General features: G+C 34.0%; 3 protein-coding genes across 8 annotated transcripts; 2 read left to right on the top strand and 1 right to left on the bottom strand.

The window, feature by feature from the left end:
• The first annotated feature begins 3483 nt into the window (after nucleotides 1-3483).
• On the top strand, nucleotides 3484-8215 carry LOC108983255 (pentatricopeptide repeat-containing protein At5g46100). 6 transcript variants are annotated; one of them, XR_001994835.2, is made up of 3 exons: nucleotides 3484-5410; nucleotides 5621-5695; nucleotides 6998-8215. XR_001994835.2 is itself a non-coding variant. In XM_018954840.2 (3 exons), the coding sequence occupies exon 2, from the start codon at nucleotides 3946-3948 to the stop codon at nucleotides 5389-5391; it is 1446 nt and encodes a 481-aa protein (XP_018810385.1). In that variant the 5' UTR covers nucleotides 3484-3564; nucleotides 3820-3945; the 3' UTR covers nucleotides 5392-5410; nucleotides 6998-7080. The 6 variants fall into 6 exon arrangements, 4 of the variants coding, with proteins under 4 accessions (XP_018810385.1, XP_018810382.1, XP_018810381.1 ...); XR_001994834.2 differs by having other exon boundaries at nucleotides 7161-7253; XM_018954840.2 differs by lacking the exon at nucleotides 5621-5695 and having other exon boundaries at nucleotides 3484-3564; nucleotides 3820-5410; nucleotides 6998-7080.
• LOC108983256 (protein DMP4-like) lies at nucleotides 7131-7860 on the bottom strand. The gene has a single exon (XM_018954841.2). It carries the CDS (start codon nucleotides 7837-7839, stop codon nucleotides 7150-7152), a length of 690 nt encoding a protein of 229 aa, XP_018810386.1. The 5' UTR covers nucleotides 7840-7860; the 3' UTR covers nucleotides 7131-7149.
• Nucleotides 8216-21091: 12876 nt separating the features above from the next.
• Nucleotides 21092-24888, top strand: LOC108983249 (receptor-like protein kinase HSL1). The gene is made up of 2 exons (XM_018954829.2): nucleotides 21092-24057; nucleotides 24260-24888. Exons 1-2 carry the CDS (start codon nucleotides 21459-21461, stop codon nucleotides 24649-24651), a joined length of 2991 nt encoding a protein of 996 aa, XP_018810374.2. The 5' UTR covers nucleotides 21092-21458; the 3' UTR covers nucleotides 24652-24888.
• Nucleotides 24889-26937: the final 2049 nt, after the last annotated feature.

Genomic DNA, 26937 nt, shown 5'->3' with positions numbered 1-26937 from the left:
CTATACGTCATATTGCTATCATATTTTCATTCTATTAAGTAAGATGTGACATATTTATCACCATTAAATAATTATTTATTACATACTTCGTTATCATCTAATAATGATGAATGTACCACATATTATTTAGTAGGATGAAAGTGAGATAGTAGTATGATATTACTCTATTAAGATATATGGTTTTCACTTGATTACAACTTCGACTCCGACTCCGACTCCGACTCCGACTCCTTTTCACTTAGCCATATCACTCCTTATTCCAATGATAATGATGGGATATGGGATGCCAAATGACTTTGGTGTTCAGTTATTAGTTACTCTATTACAGTTCTCAACCGTTTTCACATACATTTTGCCTGCCTGTCCTTTAGATAGTGAGATTGAAATTTTTTGTTTTAGATGCAAGTTTAAAATATTATTTTTTTAATATTTTATTATTTAAAAATTTAAAAAATTTAAATTATTTATTATATTTTATGTGAAATTTTAAAAAATTGTAATTATGATATGAGATGAAAATTTTATGTCTCATCTCACCTACTAAACTTGCCATTTAATGTCAAGAACACCGTATGTTAAGAGCAAAATTTGGAAATAATGTAAGCATAATTCCGACAGACTGTATAAATTTGAGTTAGAAAATAAATTTATTTGCAAGTTCTTTTATAGACACACTTGATCAGTGCTACATGTACATATAATTTTATATACAATATTACATATCAATTTTATTTTATCAGTATTTTTTTTAGTTTGAATTTTAAAATTTAAAATTTTTACAATTTTTAATACTTTTTTTATATAATAGGGGAATGGAGTTTCGAACTCAAATTTTCCATTTAAAAAACTGGACTGTATTTTATCAGGCTATAAGCTCTTGACAGATACATTAGTACTTATATAGTTATGTAAGTAAAATTATAAATATATATATATCCTTATACTTAAAAGAGCCTATCGCTCTGTGAACAATGACATCAACAGTAATAAACAGTAACTTAATTTACGATTTCTCCCCCGCTCGGGTCGCTCTCTACCTCACAATTCAACACACAAATTACAAACTAACAGATAACGTTCCTCTCTGCAAATTCACCGTAAAATAACCACACAAATAACGTCCCTCTCTACCTCACAGCAAATTCACAATTTCCCCTTCGTCCCTCTTTGCAAATTCACCACAAAATAACCTCACAAATCACAAAATTTCCAAACAATTCACAATTCACCACAAAATCACAAAATTACCGAACAAATTTCTATTCAAATCACAAAATCAACACACAAATCACAAACCAACAGATCCGTGAAGAGAGAAGGCAGGAGTGGGGCTTCGGCTGGAGGAAAGGAGGAAGAGGAGGGGTCGTCGGCGAAGGACAAGGCTGCTGCTGGTGGTGCGGTGGCGTAGGAGTGGCCAACGGCGGCGCTACGGGGAGAAACCCGTGCGTCGAGACCCATTTCGGGTTGGTCGCGTGCGGCTGAGGGAGGAGCGAAGGGGACTTCGACGGTAGGATTTCCTCGTCGGCGTGAGGAGAAGCTGGTGACGTAGTCAGTTACGTCGGATGGTGGCGCACGGCGGCTTTGGGCTGCTTGAGGGAGGAGATCGGGTGAGAGAGAGGGAAGACGCGCGGGGATAGGAGGAAATGCCAAGGGACTTCGACGGTGGGTTTTGATCGTCTGCGTGAGCGGAAGCCGATGATGCGGTCGGTGACACCGCACGATGGAGCACGGTGGCGCATGGTGGCTTGAGGGAGCAGATCGCGTGAGAGAGGGAGGACGCGGGACGCGGCTGAGCGGAAGCAGAGAGAGAGGGAGAAATAGAAAGTAAGGAGAAAAAGAAAGATTTTTGGATTTAAATCCAACCGTTTATCATAATCTCTAAATTTGATCTAATGGTAACAATTTAAACACTGATTAAATTAATTTAAAATAAATAAATAATATATAAATATTATATCATAAATAAATTATTAAATTTAATTTATAAAATATTAAAATTTCTTAGATTTAAATCTAATTCTTCATTATAAATTTCTAAATTTGATCTAATAATAAAAATTTAAATATTGATTTAAATTAATTAATTAACATATAAATATCATATCATAAATAAATTATCAAATTTAATTTATAAAATATTAAAATTTTTAAGATTTAAATCAACCCTTCATTTTACCACTTCTTATTTTTTTTTTTTCGGTTGGATTGCTTCGATTTATGCAGTGAAGTACTATCATTATTACATAAATTCTTCGCATCTCTTTTCACTTGTTAGGTGCAAAAATTGAGTTCATAAAAATTCTCTATAACTTTTTTTTTATTCGCATGTTTTTTCACATATTCTATTATTGTTCATCAACAGTATGATGAACAGTATGAACAGTATATTTTTTTCCTCTCTTTTTTTTTTTTTGTTTGTCCATGTGAATACCAATGTGTAACGTAATACTGCAATCGTGTGTAGGAAATGAGAGAGGAAGAAAGGAAAAGTGGAAAAAAAATATTGATTTTTGAGTTTTAAATGAACAATAAAGAAGCTGTTTTTTTTTTCTTCACATGTTCTTTTCGCATATCCTATTATTGTTTATTATATCATACACTAAAAATCAACTTTAATTTATAAAATACTAATTTTTCATCATTAAATAAATGATGAAATTTTATTGTACATTTTTAAGAGAAAAAAACTATCTAATTAATTTGAATTTTTAATATAATTTAAATTTCATAATAAATGATGAACATATATAAATAATAATTTTATTCTTATACATTAAAATATTTTAATATTCGAAATTACACTTTATTTTTTCTTCAATTTGACAGATGTGGCCGATCTGTATAGTAAAAATAAAAAAATATGAACTAATTAATTACTGTCGTCTGGCAAATCTGACGCTTCTATCATTACCGACTAAAGAGAACTGCTACAACTAACGAAAACATAGTTCAAAAATATGTCCTGAATGTGTATTTCATTTTTTTATTTTTCTGTTCTTTTTTTCATGTATTTTTTTAATCATCATAAATATTTTTTAAAAAATAAAAAATTTACAACATTATTAAAAAAATACTTCCTCAATCTCTAGATAAAAAAAATATTTTGCTTATGATTATGTTTTTTTTTTTTTTAAGACAAAACATGTTTATATTTTATAAAATAATTTTTTTTTTCTTCCAACAGGGCAAACGTGCATAGCACGTTGAAGCACTGCTTATATATATATATATATATATATATATATAGATACTAGAGATGCTTTGTTTGATTTCAGTTTGAGATGCATCTGGCCACGACACAGTGGGCTTGGCATAAAACAATGAGTAATGTCGATTTAGTCAATTATTAGCAGCGCAATAACCCAGGTCCAGAAACCACTCTCAAGTCTTTAAAGCTCAAACTCCACAAGACAGCCCATAGTAGCCAATGCAAGCCCAAAGAAATGCCCCTTTAAAGTTTGAAGTCCTTTCTTTTGAGTTTGGGCAGTGGGCACCACTACTCGAGTATGATGCTTCCGCTCTGCAGGTTAATCTCAAGCTCTTGGAGGGAAGTGGTAATTTCATGTAATTTCGTCTTAACCTATGTCACACTGATCCGATATATGCACAACTACTTCTCTTTGTTATCAAGTTTTCCTCTTGAAATCGAGTCTCGCATTGCCTTTATTTCGTATCAGGCTGCCTTTTCACTGCGGCCGCCATCTGCTTGATGGAATGGGCAACAGATCACGCGGACACACACGAACACATTTGTTTTTCTAATCTGGATCTTAGCACTGCAAAAAACTATTGCTGACAGTTTGATTAGTTCGTATACAGACTGTTTGGCTGGTTTTGGCGATAATTTCGTGAAGATTGGGAAGATTACTCCATTCTGAGTGTGGAAATATTAAAGCTCGCGTCATTTTGTAGTTTGGTGATATTAACAAGCGAGAATCCCCAGTAATGGGTAGTAAAAGTATGTTTAAATGGCCGAAACAAATCACACCTTCCCTAGTTGAGCAGTTGATACGGGCAGAAAAGGACGTACAGAAAGCTGCTCTAATATTTGATTCGGGGACAGCTGAGTACGTTAATGGGTTTCGGCATGATCATAATACCTTTGGTGCAATGATCTCCAAATTTGTTTCCGCAAACCAGTTCAGACCAGCAGAGGAGCTCCTTAATAGAATGAAGGAGGAAAAGTGTAGTATTACCGAAGATATATTCCTCTCCCTGTGCAGAGCCTTCGGTCGGGTTCACAGGCCCCTGGATGCCATTAGGGTCTTTAACAAGATGGAGGAATTTCAGTGCAAACCCAGTGAGAGATCTTACATTACAGTTTTTGCAATTCTTGTTGAAGAAAACCAGTTAAAGATGGCTATAAAATTTTATAGGCATATGAGAGGCATGGGTATACCTCCTTGTGTTGCTTCCCTTAATGTTTTGATTAAAGCCCTTTGCAAGAACAGCGGGACAATGGAAGCTGCTTTTCGGATATTTCGAGAGATGCCCAATCGTGGTTGTACTCCAGATTCATATACATATGGTACCCTGATTAATGGGTTGTGTCGAGTGGGAAAGATTGGAGAAGCAAAGGAGTTATTAAAAGAGATGGAGACAAAGGGTTGTTTGCCCAGTGTTGTGACCTATACTTCTTTGATTCATGGTTTGTGCCAGTCTGGAAGTTTGGATGAAGCTGTTGGATTACTCGAAGAGATGAAGATCAGAGAAATTGAGCCAAATGTGTTTACGTACAGTGCTTTAATGGATGGTCTTTGCAAGGGTGGGCGTTCTTCACAAGCCATGGAGCTCCTGGAGATGATGATTAGCAAAAGGCATAGGCCCAATATGATAACTTATAGTACTTTAATTCATGGACTCTGTAAAGATGGAAAGCTTCGAGAAGCTTTGGAGATTCTTGACAGGATGAAACTTCACGGATTGAAACCAGATGCAGGGTTGTATGGTAAGATCATTAGTGGCTTCTGTGACATCTGCAAGTTCCAGGAAGCTGCAAACTTCCTTGATGAAATGGTCCTTGGGGGAATCTCACCGAACCGATTAACTTGGAGCCTTCATGTTAAGATTTATAACATGGTGGTCCAAGGCCTTTGTACTAATGGTGATCCAAATCGAGCTTTTCAGTTGTACCTTAGTATGCGGACTAGGGGTATCTCAATTGATACTGCAACATTTGATTTTCTGATTAAGTGTTTTTCTAAGAGAGGAGACTTACATAAGGCTGCTCGCATCATCGATGAAATGGTGATTGATGGGTGTCTTCCAACTGAGGGAACGTGGAGTGCAGTTTTTGGTGGATTTTGGGATCGAAGGAAGGTGCGGGAAGATGCTGAGTTTTTGCAAGACAAGCTAATGAGTGAAATTGTTGAGCCAGAATTACAATTCTGAGCTTGAGTTTTATGAGTTAGTAAGTGCTCTTGGTCTATGGACTCTTTTCTTCCTAATCACATAATTTTTTGTTTTTTTTTTTTTTTTTTTTTTATAATTAAAGCGTAAATTTACTGGCTCAGGATATTGTGTCTCCTTCTGAACTTTGAATTTTCTGACTAAGTTAAATTGTATCATTCATTCGGTCGATGAATAAACTTCTGAAGTTTAAATGCCAAATGCATTGTAGGATCTGTATACAAGAAGTTACATGAAGCAGGACAAATTTAGAGAATCTCTTCATTCCTTCTTTGGTGGGCTTAAGGTTTGGGAAAATTAGTTGATCAAGGACTTAGAATTGTGTATTATCAGTTTTTTCTCTTCTGTTTCAGTCATGGTTCTCAAGGGCATATGTTTCGATTCATCGTGATGCTGGGAATGTACCTAAATCTCCCAAAAACTCAGCGTATGGAAATAAGCAAGCCTTTTCAGGTTTCTGGAAGGAGAATTTTGTTTCATGTTCAATGCTGAAAGTAGTTGGAAAGTATACAGAGGCAACTTAGTGTCTATAAAAATTTCATAATGACTGAGAGGGGAGGATGGTGGGACAGGTTAGCTGTGCCTCAAAGAATTCAGGGCACGTGCCTCAAGGGAGCACTATAGCCCATAGAGCTGTAAGGGAGGCTATTAGTTAGTGTTGGTTCCCCATGAGGTCTTAAAAAGGTAGTTAGGATATTCCCATCCTTGTTTAGTAAATAGTGATGACATCAATGGGAATGATATCCATATATATTTGTGTATATTGAATTCTGAAAATCAAATCTGCCTTTTCCACACTGAGCTGAGAGCTAGCTTCTTGCTCCATTTTTCTGAAAACCAATCTTTAGTGTAATGTATCTGGCATGTTGCTAATCTTGCCTTCGTACCTACTCTTTTAACTGCTATATTTTGTCTTTGATAATCATGATTATCACTTTGGTATGTTTGAGTATGGAAACGGCCTTTACGTTGATTGTATAGAGTTCCATGGATGAATGCGGTGAAATAATTTTCAGTGTCCTATTCTGTGCTTATGGCTTTGTATCGAGTATTGACACAGCCAAATCATCATTTTGTAAATACTTGTTTTTTCCTTTCTTTTGAAAATTGCTATATGAACTGTGAAGGTCCTTATTGGAGCAATTGTGAGCACACAATTTTCCCAACCATAAGATGTAATAGCAAATTCAAGAAAAATACTTCCACTGGCTTTCATGAGTTCTTGCATATGCATATGCGTGTGCATGTGAATTTTGATTTACACTACTGAGATTCCGTCGTCTTATTATTTGAACTAAAATTTGGTATATCCTTCAGTATAGAGTTGTTGTTTTACCTCAAGATTTTTATTAATTGCAATTATCTGACTAAAAAATTATTTATGTTCAAACTTGCACTGCACACATTGACATCCCATTATTTGCATTGGAATGATAATTCTATTCTAAAATCCTATCGCAATCCTTTTAGTTTCAGTATGCTCAAATGCATGTTTGATTTTTATGGGGAGTTTCGATCACCTTACACTGTCAATATTAGCATTGACAAGCATGAACAGGACATTTCCTTAATGATGGTTTAATTGCAGGGAAACATTAGGAATGTACTTCAAAGGCATGGAATTTGTATTAATCCCCAAAAGTTCTAATACAACAGTGCTTGTGTTGCGATTTACAATTAGTATTCTATCCCTTGAGCAATGTTCATGGAGATAGAAGGCCCATAATTGGTGAACTTTTGTTAATTTACAGAGAGGGGGAAGCCAATTCCATGGCGCTCGGTAGGAAACACAACAAACATCATACTGCAAATGACACCGATTCCTACCGGCAGTCTTGTAAGAATCTCCTGGGTCGTATATGATGGCATTGGGAAGAAGCATCTCACCACATTCTTATCAAAGAGAGCTACAGCTATGAATACCAGTATTGACATGAAGGCATGCATGAAATCTATGAAGCGCAGCTGGTACCTTGCAGCAAGTTCAGGTGAAAGCTTGGCCGTTCCATCAATGACCCACAGGCCCTGGAAAGTGGCAAACCCATAACAAACATTTCCCTTTTTGTCCTTGAAGCTGTCTGTGAAGCACAGTAGGAAACATGAGACCCCACAGAGAATCACAAGTGCAGCAGTCATGAACCGGCCTACTGAGTCACAATTGCCTTCATTTGTGAAAATTGGTGATAGAAGTTGGAAAGCCAGGACTGATCCAGTCGGTAAAAGATTGGCCAAATGAGCTGTGCTCTGAAATGTCTGGCTAATGGCTTTCTGTATCGGTGTTTTCTCCTCTTTTTCAGATCCATCTCGCAAGAGCGGAAGTTTTGATTCATCGTGATTCTTGGAATCAGATTGTACCTTAATCTCCATATCACAGAATCTTTCACTTCTCTTTTCCCTTTGTTTTGATCTCATATGAATTTGTATCAGCATTCATTCAGCATGCCTCTTGTGAGGCACAGCTTTATAAGAGTTGGAAGAAAGGGAAGCTGAGGGGGAGGCAAAGGCTTGGGAAGGTTGGTTTGGCATGCCTTGCAAGAAAGAGAAACCAAGACAGCAAACTGAGATGAGGATGAAGAAAGCTCTCTCCAGATTTCTGGGAGGTAAAGTTTTCTTTCATGTGAAATGCAGAGTTAGTAGTTACAAGAGTTATAGAGGCCGTCTAATGTCTACAAAGTTTTAGTTACCATTATGAAACTTGTAAGCTTCCCAAGGGTCGGTTCCAGTTATCCAGAGAGTTTTGTTGCTTGTTTCAGGTCATTTGTTTTGCTTTCACGCAATGAATAAAACCGAGAACTTTGCTTTGTAAGTAGTTTTTAGAGATTTTTGTCAACCACCCCAGCTGTGTTTCGACTAGGAATTTTTGGTCAACCTTGCCATCCCATGGTAGTAGCTGAGCTGAGGCCATCATGGATAATCATAATCACATGTTCTCCATTGACTACAGTAGACAGAATTTTTAAAAGATGGAGCTAATTATTTTTCAAGGAAAAAAAAAAAACACAAATGGATATGAACAAGTCATGATTGACCAAAATTCCTAATTATCCAGATAATAGTCTATACATTGGGAGTTGGGAGGCTGCATTTTCTTTTTCACTTTCTTTAGTTGCCAAATTAAAGCAGTTTGGCTGTATGGTGTCTACGCGATTGTTTTCATGAATCGTATAGGGAAGATCTTGCCTCTGACATTGTCCACTACCTTAATAACAAACATAGAGTCGGTATATTTTTATGGAATAGTATCATCGGTCATTGACATCTCTTGTACGTCACAATTTTATGAACAGATATGAACGTTACCTAAAATCAAATAAAATTAAGGAAATGAGATCATGTACACACACACACTTTTATAGCCTTGAATTATCACCAATTTTACAATGTGTCCTAAACTTGGAAAATTGACAATTTACTTCCCGACTAAAATTTTACTGTTGAGATTATACCACGTGTCCTTTTTTAGTCTCTTTAAACAGTTACAGTTTAATCAAATTTATAAGTTATCCAAATTTGATAGCTTAGAATGTCTGCTGTCAATCTTATCACTTTAGGATTTTTTTTTGTTTTTTGTTTGTCGGGAAACCTCTCCAATGCAGGGTCTTTCGGATCCATCTCTGCAGAGTAAATTCTAGTCCCATATGCCGCACCTTCGAAAGTTTCTCTACACAAAACTGGTTAAATTCTTGACTTTTCACTAGGGAATGTGGTTTCAAAGAATAGTTTGCACCCATGAGGTGTTAAATCTTAGACTTTGAAAGGAGTAGTACCCCAAGATCAAAGCCTTCACCACTTGGACCAACCCCTTGGGATTAACTTTAGGGTTCAAATTTTAAAAAAATGATAGTTCAAAAATACAAAAATATAGGTTACTAAAAAAAATATGAAGGTGTTATGTTATTGCATCATTTTTGCAGCATTGCTTTATTTTCTTGTGCAATAATATCATTTTATATGAACTTATGAAAAAAAATGTTTGTAAGAAGAATATTACTTTGAGAAGAAAACACACTTCTTACGTTCAAATTCTGTTGATATATCATGCTTTAGTTTGTTAAATACAAATTTGACCATTGCAAATCAATCATGCCACATTAATGATGTGGATGGTACCGACTTTTAAATAAAATAAATACTATTTTTGTTGGATGAGAAAGAAGAAATAATATTTTTTTTAAATTATTTGATGGGGGTGGCGATTTCAGAATATCCTTATTTGTTTTTTCTCATTTCGATAAAATAATCATTTTAATGAGTCGTTCTATCTTCGAGAAATACTGACCCAATGACTCACGAAACAATTGCAAAACGAGGCCCTACGCCTAAATACGTTTCAAAGGGCTTATCAAGTTGGGCCTTTGAGCTGTTTGTAAAACCCATCCAAAAGTCTCCAGCTGAACCCTAACACACATTTAATCCGTCAATTTTATTAATCCGGTGACGTTTTGGGGTTATCAACTTATTAAATCCTGAGTCTTATAAGGTTAAAGCATATATTTAAGTGGGATTTTGTGACCTTCTCCCTTTTTCTTTTTTGGAAAAGTAATTTGTACAGCTTTAAGAACGTATAAATTACGTACAGTCTCTTTAGAATCACATAAAAAAACTTATTTACACAGTACTAAGTATATTTGCTTAGAGCCAAAGCTTAGGTTGAGAAAGAGTACTCTCAGAGTCTGTCATTTGCAACCACCAAATGCCACACACATGTGTTCTTTTGATTGCCACATATTTGCCAAGTTTTATATAGAAAAACGATAGTCCCAAATGTGTCTATCAAATATGTTCACTCGTGTATTTTAATTTTTTTTAATAATTAAAAAAATATTATTAGTAGATTTATATATATTTAATAATTAATTTTTTTTTTTATATATGTCATTAATGTTGTTAGAGAGATCTGACTTGTCAATGTTGGTGCTGTTGTGCTAGTGATGTTATTTTGATCCAATAGTCGAGTTATTCTGCCGTCCAAAGTAGTCTACTCATTTTGATTGATAGTTGTTTTAATTTTTTTAATTTTTTAATTTATATTTTTTTAATATATTTAAGTGTTTTTAAAAAATAAAAAAATACATAAATATATTTAAAATTATTTTTTTAATCATTAAATAAATAAATAAATAATTGTAAGATGCGGTCAAATTGGGAGGCAAAAAAGTAGATTTTTCCTTTGATCCAAAGTCACCTATAATAATAATCATGTTCTGTCGTGTTGTTGATTGATGCTGTTTTGTTTTCTTAGGTTGATTTGACACTGAATTTGGAGAGTAATTAGGACTGCAAACCGTAGTAGTTACTTCACAATTATGTTTTCGAGAATAGCTAAAATATAGGCAGATAGATTAATCCAAAGCCATCAAAATGGTTTCTGTTTATTTTCACCAATTAGGAAATATTAATAGATACCCACATCTACAAATTACATTTCTTACAGCACAAAAGCTCTTTCAATTCAATTACCAATCATGAGAGAGAGAGAGAGAGAGAGAGGGGGTGATGATGATGAATGGCCTCAATTACAATAAGGAGATCAAGCCAAGCTTTTGCATACAGCTCATTCAGAGCTCATCTGTACAGACAAGCATGGAGATTGACTGGATACGAGTGAGATCTTTTTACGACCCTTTTTCACTAATAATTGAGAACCTGAACCTTAGATTTATATTGATCGATTGGTTCCCATTGTTTTCTGGTTCCAATTGATTTGTTGGCCAAGTTTCCCTCAATCAAAAGACAGGTAGGGAAAATGTCAATGATTTCACATTGATCACGCCGCTGCTTGCATATATGATGGGCGCGCAGTATATGCGTGATGTTTTCAGAACATTGTTGTTGTCTTTCTGATCTCTTCCCAGCTCGCATATCTTCTAAAAATTGAGTAATACTGTTATTATACTTTCAATTTTTACTTACAAGATTTATTTTATCAGTTTTATTTTTAAATTTAAATTTTAAATTTCAAATTTTATAATTTTAAACTGATATGTAAAAAAGTAAGTTTTTTTATAAGTTTTTCTTAAATACAAGACGCATTTTTCATAAAAAATTTTGTGATGCTATCGAGGAAAAAGGTCTTCCAATTACCCCGCATGAGAAATGGGGGATAAAATCCGACTTATAAAAATAATCCAACATGATAGCTCTTGAAAATAATCTATAGGTATATGCCAAAAGCTTAGGAAAAACAGGCATATATTAATAATTAATGTATATAGCTCGTGTTTTAGCCATGAGATTAGTGCTCATTGCCCCATGCAGATTCCACCTCACATGATTCTTCTCCTGATTCGAGAGGATAAGTTCGCCACAACAAACGACCCCGATCAACAACAATCCAGTACTGCATGCACATGTAGCCATATATCCATCCATCATCAATCACGCCTGTCCATTGGCCTTTTTGGCTCTTTTGACAATATTTTTCTTAATTAATATATAATAATAAAATTAAGAACTCCGAAGGTACTATATTTTATATTGGGATTCAAATTAATAAAGGCCAACACTCTCTCGATAAATAATAATAATAATATTAAGAGAAAGTAACATCCACAAAGGAAAGCAACAACCAACCATGCATTGCAAACTTTCTTGTTCACATGAAAAAGGTCCGAGAAAAGTGAGATTCAGTGGCGTAAGAGAAAGCTAGCTAGTCAGAAGAGCTGAAGCGTACTCGCACAATCATGATTTTTTTGGTTGGGAATAGATCAAGGTCACTCTGAATGGGAATAGAAGCTCAGTACCGTTGCCTCTACTGAGCTTTTAATCTTTATCAACGTGTTATTATATTGGTCAGGGCAATACACACACACACACACACATATATGTCTCAAAGTTTGTAGGAAAAAGCCTTGACTACGACCCCACATATAGCACCCAATCTTGACAGAATCGGCCTGGGCTGATCTTAAGAGTAAGAAAAGCTCTTGCTCTGATCATGAGGTATTTTTAAAGACCAGAAATATGGGTTTTAATGATCTTTATATATATATATCATGATCATCATTTTATATATATAACTTATTAGACTAGAAAATTACAAGTTATAGCATGCGTTTGATCATACAAAAGTATTAAGTTTTTTTAACCTAGCTAAAGGCGCCCTCTACTCATTTCAGCGCCAAGCTGGTTTCCGTCGGTTTACTTTATATTAAAATTATTAATGGACTCTATAGATATATCGGACACATGTCTTTTGTGTCTCGTTACGTGTACGTCCCACATTCAACGAAATTAATTCTAACATAAATTAGATCAAGCTAGCTCTTGAATAAACTATTGAACCATGCATATATATAGTCTGCGAAATATTGCTCTTAAGGCACCTCTCTCTTTTCTGTTTTTCTTTCATGCTACATAAATAAAGTCACAAAAGTCAATTTTGATTATTTGACATGTTTAGGATATATATATATATATATATATATGTTATGGTGCAACGTGCAAGGAACGTTTTTCTAGTCAAGAAAAAAATATTGTGATACTATTATGTTTAAGCAATAAGTAATTATTGTATGAAGATGCATATATAATAGTTACATTCTATTTATGGAGTACTAAACAAAAGACAAATAGTTCAAAATAGATTATAAGCACTGAACATAAGTTTAGCAAAATAAGCAACATATAGGAAGTGAAATTATAGATTTTATCTTAAAAGTTGTGCATAGGATGTAAATGTTTTATAGGACTATCAAAGTGGCTGTTGTGTAGTTTGGAGGATGCATTCGTTCAAGAGCTAGCTATGTTGTTGTTTCTTCTACGGCATGAATGGAAACAATTAATGTTAAATTTTTTGTACCGTTGTTGTTTTCATTGATCCATGTCAGCAGTGAGTTGAATGATCCATTCTTTATTAGAAGTTTTATTTGTCATGTGTTACAAATAACGCAAATGCTGCTGTATGAAATGAATTTAGACAATTTGCAACGTTAATATAGAAATAAAATAAGATAAGTATAAAAAATAGGTAGAATGATTCATTCAAAAAAAGATTATATAATTTGAAATACTTATTCCATTCCCCACAAACAAAATAACACATATTGTCATAATAATAATAATAATAATAAAATAGCTGGGATGTTCCTCTTGTCCCCAAGAGAATGAGATAAGTAAATAAAATTTAAATAAAATAATAGAAGATCGTTATAAAAATGATTCCAAATTATTTACATTTATTAGAGTTGATTATAAGAAAAATAGATTAGTTCAAATAAGTTGTTTCATAATTTGTATTAAGAAAATTATAAAATAAAATTTTAAACGATTTGAAGGGAATGAGTGAGTGTAAAAAGGATAAGCTCTAAGTAATAAAATAAAAAGATAAAAACGTAATTTTTTGAATAGAAGAAATACAATGACAAGGATAAAAAGGGAAAAGTTAGAATAAAGAGGGTCAAAATGGGAAATTTATTTTGGAGAAAAAGCAATATCAAAGAAGGACAAAATGGGAAAACAAGACTTGGATAAAAAATTACTGTTCATACGCGGATAGGCACTTTTTTTATAGAAGATATATATAAATATATATATATTTATAGCAAGTAGCAACAAAATCAAATCTATCACGGACGAAGATATGATTCTAATAATTCAATTTTTTTCCATACAAAAACAATATTCGGAGAAAAGAAGGCAACGGAATGGCAAATCAGTTAACTTTATACATAGCTTCCTTAATTGCTGATTTAAAAGTTTGCTGGCATTTTATTATGAATTTATACATTTCAGAATCTTTTAATTGATTGTCGTGTACTTTTCTTGATATATTATTATAAATAAGATCCTACCATCTATATTATTAGAAATAAAAATTTTATTTATAAATTTCGTATCAAATATATAATATATAGATTATGAATAGAAGAATTTAATTATTTTAAGAAAAATAAAATAAAATAAATTATATAATAACTAATTAACAATTCAAACATCATTTCACATTAAAAAAACTAATATTTTTCACTTTAAATCAAAATTACCATCGAATTAGTACCTTAAATCACATAAAAATTATTAATTTTTCACTCTCAGTTGTAATTAAATTATAATATAGATGTCATTTTATCATTTTCAATATTAAATAACTGTTTAATATTTTATGTATCACGTTAACAGGCATCTAGCTGGCTGGCTAGCTAGCTAGCCATGCAGTTAATATGCAATGTATTCAAGACACGGCAACGGTTGATTTGATTTGGATTTGGAATCGCGGAAATTCAGTCGTAATTACTTGTTTGTTTTCCATGCATGCACGTCGTAAAAGAACTTTTTGACTTTTGTGGTGAATTACTGACTAATATCAATCGTCGTGTACGTACCTACTGTTTCCAAAACCAACTCAAAATAAATTACACGCAATTAATGTACACACGCGTTGCATCCTCCAAAATCGCAGCAGTACCCAGTCATAGGCAGACACTTATTAATGTACAAGCTGGTGGCAAAGTCCATGCGGCCATGCTCGAGAAAATCAACACGTCCCAAGTTATAAGTTGTCGGTGTCCATGATTTTAGGTATTAATATAAGCGTGCGTATGTAAAATTGAATTGAATTGAAATAATAAAATATTATTAAAATGTTATTTTAATATTAAAAAAATTAAAATTATTTATTATATTTTATATTAAAATTTTAAAAAATTATAATAATAAATTGAGATTGAATTTAATAACTGGTGCCTTGCTTCTTCACGCTTAATATATACTTACTCACAGGTGACCCTCTGCATGCGCACGTCTGACGTACGTCGTCTAAATGATGTTTAAAGACTTCAAAGTTCAAATCTTCTTGGGTTGGACTTGGAACTTGGGTGGGAATACCTCATGTACAAACTCGATGATCTAGTACTGGGGCCGTGTGATAATGTGTGAATACTGAATTTCATCTTAAATTGAAACACCCACCCCGTCTGAACCGTTAATTCGATTGATGCTAGTTTTCTCTGCCCTTTAAATAATACACGTACAGTATCTGTGTGCATGGACCAGCTTTATCGAAACGATGAAAAGTCCAGAATTAAATAGGTTAATCCGGACAGGCACCTATAAGTACAACCAGTACCTTAAAGTAGTGGTAATTAATTGCATTTTAATAAATATTATTGGTTATAAAGTGGATATATGTAATTAGTTATAAAGAGTTCGAATTTTATGTATTGCTATTAATTGTTCTTTCTATTAATGGACCGTATAATATAGTTTATAATCTGCACATAATCAAGATATTTTATTTTTATTATTTTTGAAAAGAGTTCAGATCAGTTAAAAAAAAAATCTTAAACTCATATAAATAATAAAAAATTACATCAATTTATAATTTTTTTTTTTTATCTCTTTTATGATTTTTATTTTTTAAAAAGGCATCTTTCTATATGCGAATTAGTTTATCGAGAATTAAAGATCTAGGAATGAATTAATGTTTTTTTGTGCTAATTAATGCATGCATCTGAATCGAGTCAGACATCATCAGAAGTAAATGATGGTAGATAGCTAGTAAGTACTGTCAAATCTGTTAGTTGGCATATTAAGTACGTAGAAACAAAATCAAATGCAACAGCTATTAATTAAGGAGGCTCGGCCATATATGCATGGGAATGCCAGCAGCCTCACTTTCAATGAGTTAATGAGGTGTACATGGCCGACACTTTTATTAATTATTATGTATCAGTATCTAAATTTATTTAATTTTCTGACCAAATAATAATAAATCACGTACGTACACATGCAGCTTACATGACATTGGAAGGTAACGTTATTATATTGTACATCATGATTTAAAAAAAACTTGTCTCCACTCCCCCCAGAAACTCGTCAAACATGCAGCTAGCGCGCATGAATTCTCTGACTTAAAAAACAAAAGAGTTGGGTGTATGGCCGTTTCCATCCATTAATTATGTTCAGAAATCATTATATTTGGACCGGAATGAATACCATTCAAGCTGGTATTTGATCACAAACTTGGCTTTAAAGATACACACAGATTAGTGGGAAAGTTGGTGGTCTTCCATCAATATAGATTATAGATCATCCATCGCCATTATGTATCTTACGTACAGTACTTGCGCAAGCTCTATATTACAAATTAAAACGTATGCCCTAAAAGTACTCCTCCAACGTGATTAATATCTAATCATTTTGCAGTACCCATGCATTGAGTGTCCGAACCTAATGAAATCCTGCGTGTAGTAGGTTCCTCTGATCATCTTAATTCCTAGCTAGATCATGAATTTTGCGTCTTAAAGCCGCTTCATAATCATGGACCCTTTGATCTGATCACAATCATAACTTTCTGAGTGCTCACATCAGCTGAGATCATGCTGACTGTTATTTACTTTTTGTAAGGAGGAAAAAAGAAAAAAAAAACCAAGTCTTGAGTGCATGGCCGGTCAAATTGATAATTGATATTCTCCATGTCAGTTTAATTTAGAACGTGTTCACAGAGTACTGTTCATTTTGTGTAAAAAAACTGGCATGCTGTTCTGCAATAATGAGGATGCAATTTTTTTTAAAAATTTTTGAAGAACTGAGGATGCAAATTAGAAAAACGAAAAGAAATTTAAAAGCTTTCAAACTTCAAAGTATTGAAAATTGAACTCTACAAGAATCGTTGCAAAAATGGCCGGGTATTTTTATTGTTATTTTTTCAAGGTGTTGGTATATACGTTGCTATGCATGTGCTGTTTACCCCGAGACAACGCTTTTAATTTGCATTTGAAATCCTTGCGCGAGGCCGGGTTCCCTAGCTATGTCGTCTGAGGTTAAGGCTCAAGGATTTTGCCATGCCATTGTGGAAGGAGGCTCTCCTCAATGAAGTGGTACTTACACTGTCCAATCAAGATTTTTCAAGAAATTGGATGATTTGATCTCACCTGGTCACTCACAATTGGCAAGATGCTAGTGTGTTTTTCTCTTCTTATGAATTTAACAATGGAAAATGCTATCTTGTTTCATGGTTTTGTCTCTCATTTTGACCATTCATATATTTTATTTTATTTTTTAATTTATTTATACTTAATGATTAAATAAGTGATTATTAATAAATTTGTGCATTTTTTTTAAATGTTTAAAAAATGATTAAAACAAATTTACACTAGTGGTACACCTAGCGGTAAACGCTGGGTGGCCGACTATCACTGTCCATTAGCAAAATTCATCATATCGCCACTGTGTGCGCATAACTTGACAAGATCGGCAGCTGCTTCTCATTTGACATGGTACAGTACCAGTGAAAGAAAAGGAAAAATACGGGACAAGTGGCATGTTGACACGTCAATTTGTGAAATATTTTTGTGTCCGTTGATTTTTTTTTTTTGTTAATTTCGAAATTAGGCTTTGAATTTTCTAAAATTTGCAAATAGATGATTAGGTTTCTCATGTAGCAATTAACTTATTGAGTTTACAATTTTTTGCAATTAACTCTCTCCATTCACCATCTATCAAAATTCACTAACGGCAAGCATATTTATTTATACATATAAATAAGTAATGGTACATACAACATGTCATTATGTAAATGTGACATTTCAAAAAACTTTCGATCATCATTTTTTACCTAAAAGAAAATTTAAAGGTTAATGGATAATGTCAATTCATCATGGTGGGATGTGAAAGTGGTATGTATAATGCTTATATAAATAAAATTATTTATGTAATTACAGAACGTTAGAAATGTGATTTTTGTCTGTATATAAAAATAGACATTCCAAGTAGGGTTGCAATTCGTGTTTGCAGACCATGTAAAGTCATGGACACTTGACTAAATAGGTTAACCCGACCCAAACTCGTTAAGATAAACGTGTCAAACGTATCAAACTCTAACCATACATATTTAAATAACGGGTTATGTCACCCGTTTTGATCTGTTTAATAATTAATTAAAATATGTTAATGTGACACGATTAACCGTTTAATGTAAAGGGGTTGAACTAACAAGTATAACTCATTTGACCTGATTAACATAATTTCACATAAAAAATAAAGTCTATATTTATTAGTAGTCACAATATCTAAATAATAATAATAAGACTATTTACTAACAAAAAATATCAACATTTTTCAAATTCTAATTTATAATAAAACTAATATTAAAAATCCGTATTGACCCGAGTTCATTTATATCAAACTCAAACCCAGTATTTTCGTATCGTTTTCGTGTTGTATTCACGAGTTGTGTCACATATTGCGAACCCTAATTCCAAGAGAGGTGTGAATGTGGATTTTCATCTATTTACAAAGTATTACACATTTGCTTTAAAAATGGGTGGGGTTGCCCCATCTAAATTCCCTCCCTTTTAAGTTTATCGAAACAGAGTAATTTCTTAGAACTTCCAAGAATCTGAAGAGGTTACCCCAGACGAGTTTTTTGTCGATACCATTTGAGTGTAGGGATTTTTGGCCTAAAAACACAACCATTTTTTAGGTCAATGAAGTGACTAAAATGAGTAATGCTAAATACAAAATTAGTAAAGTTAGATACAAAATGAGTAATGCTAGATAAAGTCCCAATAGTATAAGCCTTGCGCACTCCTTGTGAAAAAAAAATGAAATCCGTCCTTAAAAAAATAGTTTTTTCACATGGATCTCAGATTTATCAATTTTTTTTTAAAGGAAATATACGAGACTTGTACACTTTAAGACTGCAGATATTTTTTTTCAAGTACTATAATATATAGGTGTATGCATTTATTTATTATTCTTCTATATATTGATGGAGTTATTATAGGATTATTAGATGTCACGTTAATAGATGATTAACAAATGATTATAACATTTTATTGAATAACATTTTCGAATATATATATATAGTTGGTATTCTTCTTTTATGATTTTATTGTTTCCAATCACAAATGTTATGCGATATATTTTAAGTGATTGTTATTTAAGCAGCTTACACAAAATAATTTAAACTGCATCACATGAATAAATAGGATTTACAATGATAAAATTTAAATAAATAATAATAATATCCACATGGAAACACTGTATATGTTTTTTAACAAGAAAATATTTATTAGAAATTTTCTAAAATTTAAATATCAATTTTATAAGATTTTGAATCTACAATTCAATTTGTAAAAAATGTAAAATTACTTTTATTGGCTATATCATTTATATATAAAAAAGGAACATTCTGACGTTTAAAGACTCGTTTGGATATTTTAAGTGATTTAGAATTTTGTGAATAATATTAAAATGGTTTGAGTGAAAATTTGTTATTAAGTTTTAAGAAATGATAGAAAAAAAGTTAAATAAGAATATTATAAATTTTAAAAATTGTTGAAATATAATTTTTTAATATAATTTTTATTTTGAATTTTGAAAAAGTTGTATTGATTTTTGTATTTATTTTTAAACTTGTAAAAGTTGTAATAAATAAATAATGATTAAATGAAAAATTTAAAAATTAAAAATTTAAAAATATTTTGTATTTAAATTATATTTAAAAAATATTTTAAAAAAAATTCATTTCATTATCTAAAATTGGGCCTGAATTGTTCCACATCAGCACGCAGGTTCCCATTGGCTTGTACAGGTCACGATACGGTTGGATTTGTCTCGGCCGTCGATTTTATCGGATTGTGGATTAGGAATAGGAACTGCTCTGCCATGTACACGGGTTTTAGAAGTATCTAATCGAGGACACGAGACAAGTCCAAAGCCTATACGAATCTATTATGATCTGCCGCGTGTACGCATCAATGTTTCGCAACTTCAGTCTCACAATGTCCAGCTGGTTTCTAAGTTGGTACCAATTTTAATTTGTGTAATGATAGATTTATAATTATTTTATTATTTTTATTATATTTATTTTAAGTATTTATTTTAATATCTTTAATTATAAATTTTTTTAAAAATATACAATTTCATTAATAGTTATTTTTTTAATAATTTAGTAAAATTTAAAAAAATTAAAAAAATTAATAAAATGATCCTAAAAGAATAGTAAGACTATAATTATTCTTTTAATTTGGAAAACAAGTTATTTTCCCCCGTTCGTTGAAAAAAAAGAGAACATCTCTCCAAATCTATCTAGAGGCTATTTTGCGGCATTTATTGTAAATTATATTTGATACATGATCATAATGATATTCTTATACTTCTTTTATTATTATTTTACTATGTAGTTATTTGTTTTTTTGCTTTTGCTCTTTAATTTGATTATAAGTATCAGAAAATAATTTTTTTTATATAATTTAAAAAAAAAATAAATTCACTCAACCAATGTAATAAATGAACCTATTTCTTTATTAGAGTTTTTTAAAACTCAAAAAGTTAAAGAATGTCAATTTTTATAAAATTAGATTTATTTTTAATTAAATTATATGATTATATGTTAGTTGATTGAATTAATTTTTTTTAATATTATACAAGAAATTCATGTTTTGAGATTTTTTAATCTATATTCAAATGGTAAAAGAAAAAAAAAACTAAATAGTAAATCGGTAATAGAAAAACTGTAAGAAGATCATTACCTTTGATAAATTAAATTTTTTTTAAAAAATCTATCAATCATTTAACGTATAGTTACTTAAGGAAGTGTAGCATCTCTGAATTAAGCTCTGTCGTCCTAAGCTCTGTCGAATAGCTTCTGAACAACTACTTTTTATTTATTTATTTATTTATTTGGCCTGCTCAAGAGGACAAATGCCATACTTATATAGCTAGCTAAGCTAGGCTTCTAAAAGTACAAAGTATCTAGCTCCATATTCAATCATCTCCTCCATCCCCCTTCTCTTTGTTAGCGCTGTAAATATTGAAATCTCTCTTCTGCAAATTATTGTCGTTTCCCCGAAAAGGAAAACAAAATTATTGCCAAGTATGTTTGAATTACCACGGCTCCCCACATCCTAAAATTACTTCCCACATCCATGTTTCTCCTTTCTCCTGTATCCCTCCCCTGTAACTCTCTCCCCTACAGTCTTCATTAACGCACTCAAATGTATGTCTCTCCTTCCCGGTCTCTCTGTCCCACATAAATTCACGCCAAACCACACCGTTTATCTTCGTGAAAATTCACTCAATTTCTTTCCAGAATCAATACAACAATGCCGCACCTCCTCCTCCTCCTCCTCTTCCTTCTTTCAACTCCACCTCTCATCGTCTCTCTCAACCAAGAGGGCGTCTACCTTCAAAGCCTAAAACACGCCCTCGACGACCCAGACTCTGCCCTCTCTGCATGGAACGAACGCGACGACACTCCATGCAACTGGCCCGCCGTTACTTGCGACCCCAACTCTCACTCCGTCGTCTCCCTCGACCTCTCCAACACCAACCTCGCCGGCCCTTTCCCTTCCCTCCTCTGCCGCCTCCCCAAACTCACTTTCCTTTCCTTCTTTAACAACTCCATGAACTCCACCCTCCCTCCCGACGTCTCCACTTGTACAAGTCTCCAGCACCTCGACCTCGCCCAGAACCTCCTCACCGGTGCGCTCCCACACACCCTAGCCGACCTCCCCAACCTCCGGTACCTGGACTTAACTGGTAATAATTTCTCGGGAGGTATACCGGATACCTTTGGGAAGTTTCGAGAACTGGAGGTTCTCTCCCTCGTTTACAATCTCTTGGACGGGACCATTCCTGCATTCTTGGGAAACATAAGTACCCTGAAAATGCTAAACCTCTCTTACAACCCCTTTTTCCCTAGTCGGATGCCGCCGGAACTCGGGAACTTGACGAATCTCGAGGTTCTGTGGCTCACGGACTGTAACTTGGTGGGGGAGATTCCTGATTCACTGGGTCGACTAAAGAAACTCACCGACTTGGACCTGGCGCTGAATGCTTTAGACGGTCCGATCCCGAGGTCGCTCGCAGAGTTGAGTAGCGTGGTTCAGATTGAGCTCTACAACAACTCTTTGTCCGGCGGCTTTCCTCCCGGGATGTCTAACTTGACCGCATTGCGACTGCTCGACGCGTCGATGAACGAGTTGTCAGGGAAGATTCCGGACGAGTTGTGTGGGTTACCTCTCGAAAGCCTCAATCTTTACGAAAACCGATTGGTGGGAAGCTTGCCTGAGAGTATTACCAACTCGACGGGCTTATACGAACTCAGACTGTTCCGGAATGGACTCATCGGCGAGTTACCCAAAAATCTTGGCAGAAACTCGCCGCTAAAATGGCTCGATGTTTCGAACAACCAGTTTTCCGGGGAACTTCCGGCTAGTTTGTGTGAAAAGGGAGCGCTGGAAGAGCTTTTGATGATAAACAATCAATTTTCGGGTCCAATCCCGGCGAGTCTTGGCGAGTGCCAGAGTTTGAGTCGTGTACGTTTGGGTTTCAATCGCTTTAAGGGCGAAGTCCCGGCTGGATTTTGGGGACTCCCACATGTGTATCTGCTCGAACTCGCCGGAAACTCTTTCTCGGGTCGAATCGAGAAAACAATTGCAGGAGCGGCAAATCTTTCCATTTTAACCGTGTCGAAGAATAATTTTTCGGGTCCGATACCTGAAGAGATCGGATGGTTGGAAAACCTGTTTGATTTTTCTGGTAGCGATAACAGTCTGAGCGGGTCACTGCCGGAGAGTATGGAGAACCTTGAGCAGCTTGGGATTCTTGATCTTCACAACAATGAGCTTTCTGGTGAGCTTCCAAGTGGAATTAAATCTTGGAAGAAGCTCAACGAGCTGAATCTAGCGAATAACAAGTTTTCAGGTAAGATACCTGAGAAGATTGGGAGCTTGTCTCTGCTTAATAACCTTGATCTTTCAAGAAATAGATTTTCGGGGAACATCCCACTTGGATTGCAGAATCTGAAGCTCAATCAGCTCAATTTGTCATACAATCGTCTATCGGGTGAGCTTCCGCCGTTTTTTGCCAAAGAAGCGTATATGAATAGCTTTGTGGGTAATCCTGGTTTATGTGGGGATTTGGAAGGTTTGTGTGAGGGGAAAAGCGAAGCTAAGAGCATGGGTTATGTTTGGTTGCTCCGGACTATTTTTGTGCTTGCTGGGCTAGTGTTTATTGTTGGCGTGGTTTGGTTCTACTTCAAGTACAGGAACTTCGAGAAGGCAAAGAGAGTAATTGATAAGTCGAAATGGACGTTGATGTCGTTTCATAAACTGGGCTTTAGTGAATATGAGATCTTGGATTGCCTTGATGAAGATAGTGTGATTGGCAGTGGATCTTCCGGGAAGGTTTACAAGGTTGTGTTAAGGAATGGCGAGGTTGTTGCGGTGAAGAAGCTTTGGGCAGGAGGGGTGAAGAAAGATTCCGAGAGTGCCGATGTTGAGAAAGGTCAGTTTCGGGATAATGTTTTTGATGCAGAAGTTGAGACTTTGGGAAAGATTAGGCACAAGAACATCGTTAAGCTATGGTGTTGCTGTACGACTAGGGACTGCAAGCTTTTGGTTTATGAGTACATGCCTAATGGTAGTTTGGGCGATTTGCTGCATAGCAGTAAAGGTGGGTTGTTGGATTGGCCAACGAGGTATAAGATTGCTTTGGATGCGGCTGAGGGGCTTTCTTATTTGCATCACGATTGTGTTCCTCCAATAGTCCATAGAGATGTGAAGTCGAACAATATTTTGTTGGATGGAGATTTTGGAGCACGAGTGGCAGATTTTGGACTGGCTAAGGTGGTTGATTCTAGCGGAAAGGGTCCTAAGTCTATGTCTGTCATTGCCGGGTCCTGTGGATACATTGCACCAGGTTAGCGAGTTCTTAACTTCTGCACATGATAATTCACACACGTTTCCTCTTACTGCTAAATTTCAATTATGCACTGGTTGCAAGTTAAAGTCGTTGCATTTATATTTCGGGCATCTGTTTGCACCTAAAATATAGTTTCCATGTATGAAACAACTGTTTTTAGCTCAAATTAAAGTGACCCTTTTGCTTAAAATTATTCCAGAATATGCATACACGCTTAGAGTGAACGAGAAGAGCGACATATACAGCTTTGGCGTGGTTGTGCTCGAGTTGGTCACAGGGAGACTGCCGGTTGACCCAGAGTTTGGGGAGAAGGATTTGGTGAAGTGGGTGTGCACCACTTTGGATCAGAAAGGCGTGGACCATGTACTTGAGCCCAAAGTTGATCCTTGTTACAAGGAAGACATGTGCAAGGTGCTTAACATTGGCCTTCTCTGCACCAGCCCTCTCCCTATCAATCGCCCATCCATGAGACGGGTAGTGAAAATGTTGCGAGAAGTGAGTCCTGTTAACCACTCCAAGACGGCCAAGAAAGATGGCAAATTGTCTCCTTATTACTACGAAGATGCCTCAGATCATGGAAGTGTGGCTTAAGAGCTTCCGATCAGCTTGTCTTCAAGTTTTTTCTGCTTCACAAAACATATCCAGGGATGGTGAGTGATAATGTATCTTCTACTTTTTCTTAATTAAGCTAACTTCACATTATTAGACCCACTTGGTAGTTGGTATTGCTTCAAAGAGTGGGGAAAATTAAAGAACAGATAAAAAAGGAAGGGGAGTTACAGAGTGGGTTGTTTTCGGTTTAAAAGTAAACTTTCCTTGATGTTGACACTGTTTCTCGATGGTGAACTACTACTCACTGGCATCATTATCAACAACCCATTACTCAATTTTACTTGCTAGCCTGTGATTTGGACTTTGCTCGCTGTAAAAATTTCTATGATCTGGTGTAAAACTAATCTTAAATCAAAATCTGCGGTCACATCAAATTAGTGGCCCAATCCAATGGCTCACCCATTGATCTAAAGAAGCCTGAGCAGGGTGTCATCTCTTGTCATCCTCCTATACCAGATGTACATGTTGGCCCACCTCAATTGCCTCTTTGATCGCCTCAGGCGGCTCAATCGAATTAATTGAGGGTTGGCAAAATAAATTTTAAAAAATAAGGCATATTTAAAATCACATGTAAAAATAAAATAAATATTATATCAAGAATGAAATATCAAAAATAGTTTTTGAAAAACATTGTCAAACTTATTTAACAGTCACAAATATATTATCGCCTAAATTTATTCGTAATGTTGGAATGGGGTTATACTATTTGTTAAATACCACTTATTATAGAACCAATTCCATCGTTAGAATTAATGGTAAGTTCTTTTAATATAGTTTTGAAGATAAAGTTTTGAAATGCGTATTTTTTTTTTGTGAAATTTCTATTATTTTTCTATAAAAATTTTATTAAAATAAACTCATAAATTGATATCACTTTATATAATATGTTAGATGTAGTTTATAATAAAAATAATTTTATAATCTATTGTATCTATATTAATTTATAAGTTTTTTTTATTAGATTTATTTGTGGATAAAATATTTATTTTTAGGACAGTGGATTTTTTTAGGTTTGAGTCATGGATAAGTTTAAATAGTAAGATGAGAATTTTTAATTTTAAATTAAAGTTTTAAATATTATTTTTTAATATTAGTATTGTTTTAAAATTTAAAAAAATTAAATTATTTATTATATTTTATATAAAAATTTTAAAAAATTATAACGTCCACTTGTCAAACCCAGCCCGAACCTTCCTGGTAAAGACGTGTTTGGAGTTTCTGAGCTGTTTTCTCGTTATAAATGCGCTCTCTCTCTCTCTCTCTCTCTGTGGGAGAACAGTGGCAGTTAAGGTTAGTCTGTGAAGAAGGCAAACGTCAACTTCACCTTTCAGACTCTCTATGATACCATTTAATGCACGCTTCGTTTCTCGAGTCTTTTGGTCGGAGAGTCACGCGCAACGGGCCATACATTTATATTTTCCAAACCTCTCGCTCTCTGTCTCTGGGTGTGTGTTTTTATTGTCATGATTCCAAGATGATCAGTACGGACTTCACTGCATCCTCTGACCACCTTGCAGAAACCATGGCCCCTGCATACGTATTCTGATGGGAAAGGAAATGATCTTGTGTTCAGTGTTTTTAATATCTCACTTGAAGTTCCTTGGCAGCCAGGCAAATGGTTTAAGGGAGTTGGGACCCCTTCATTCTCTCAAACTTGAAATCGATTCTGTTGAACTATCCAATATTGCACTGTTATTAGTACACATTAGTACTGTTTGAAATCTCGAAATTAAGCTTATCAGCCCACAAAGTGTATACATTAATATTTTTTAAATAATGCTATATATAATTATAAAATACATAAATATCGTATAGTCGTTTTGAAAAAGAATGAAATTTATTATTAAAAAATTAATTAATTTTTATATAAATCTTATATTTATTTATTTTTTTAAAAATGATTATACGATATTTGTACACTCACGATTACAAATATCATTTCTCTAATATACATGTGCGGATGTGCCCCACGCAGCTCTTCATGTTTGTAGTACTACTCTTTTATTTCACTCTTTTTCTTTTTGTTTACGTGGATTGAAAAATTATATTTGTTGGCTAGTGTGTAGGATCACTTAGGGCAGGTTTGGTAACTAAAATAAAACATAAAATTCTCATCTCATCTTATTTCATCTTATCTCATCATTACACATTTTTTAAATCTCTATACAAAATATAATAAACAATTCAACTTTTTCAAATCCCAATACACATTTTTCAAATCTCAAAATAATAATAATATTAAAATATAATATTTTAAACTTCAAA

This window comes from Juglans regia, chromosome 4, assembly GCF_001411555.2.
Source record: "Juglans regia cultivar Chandler chromosome 4, Walnut 2.0, whole genome shotgun sequence".
NCBI lineage: Eukaryota > Viridiplantae > Streptophyta > Magnoliopsida > Fagales > Juglandaceae > Juglans > Juglans regia.
This window is presented reverse-complemented; position numbering and strand designations above follow the sequence as displayed.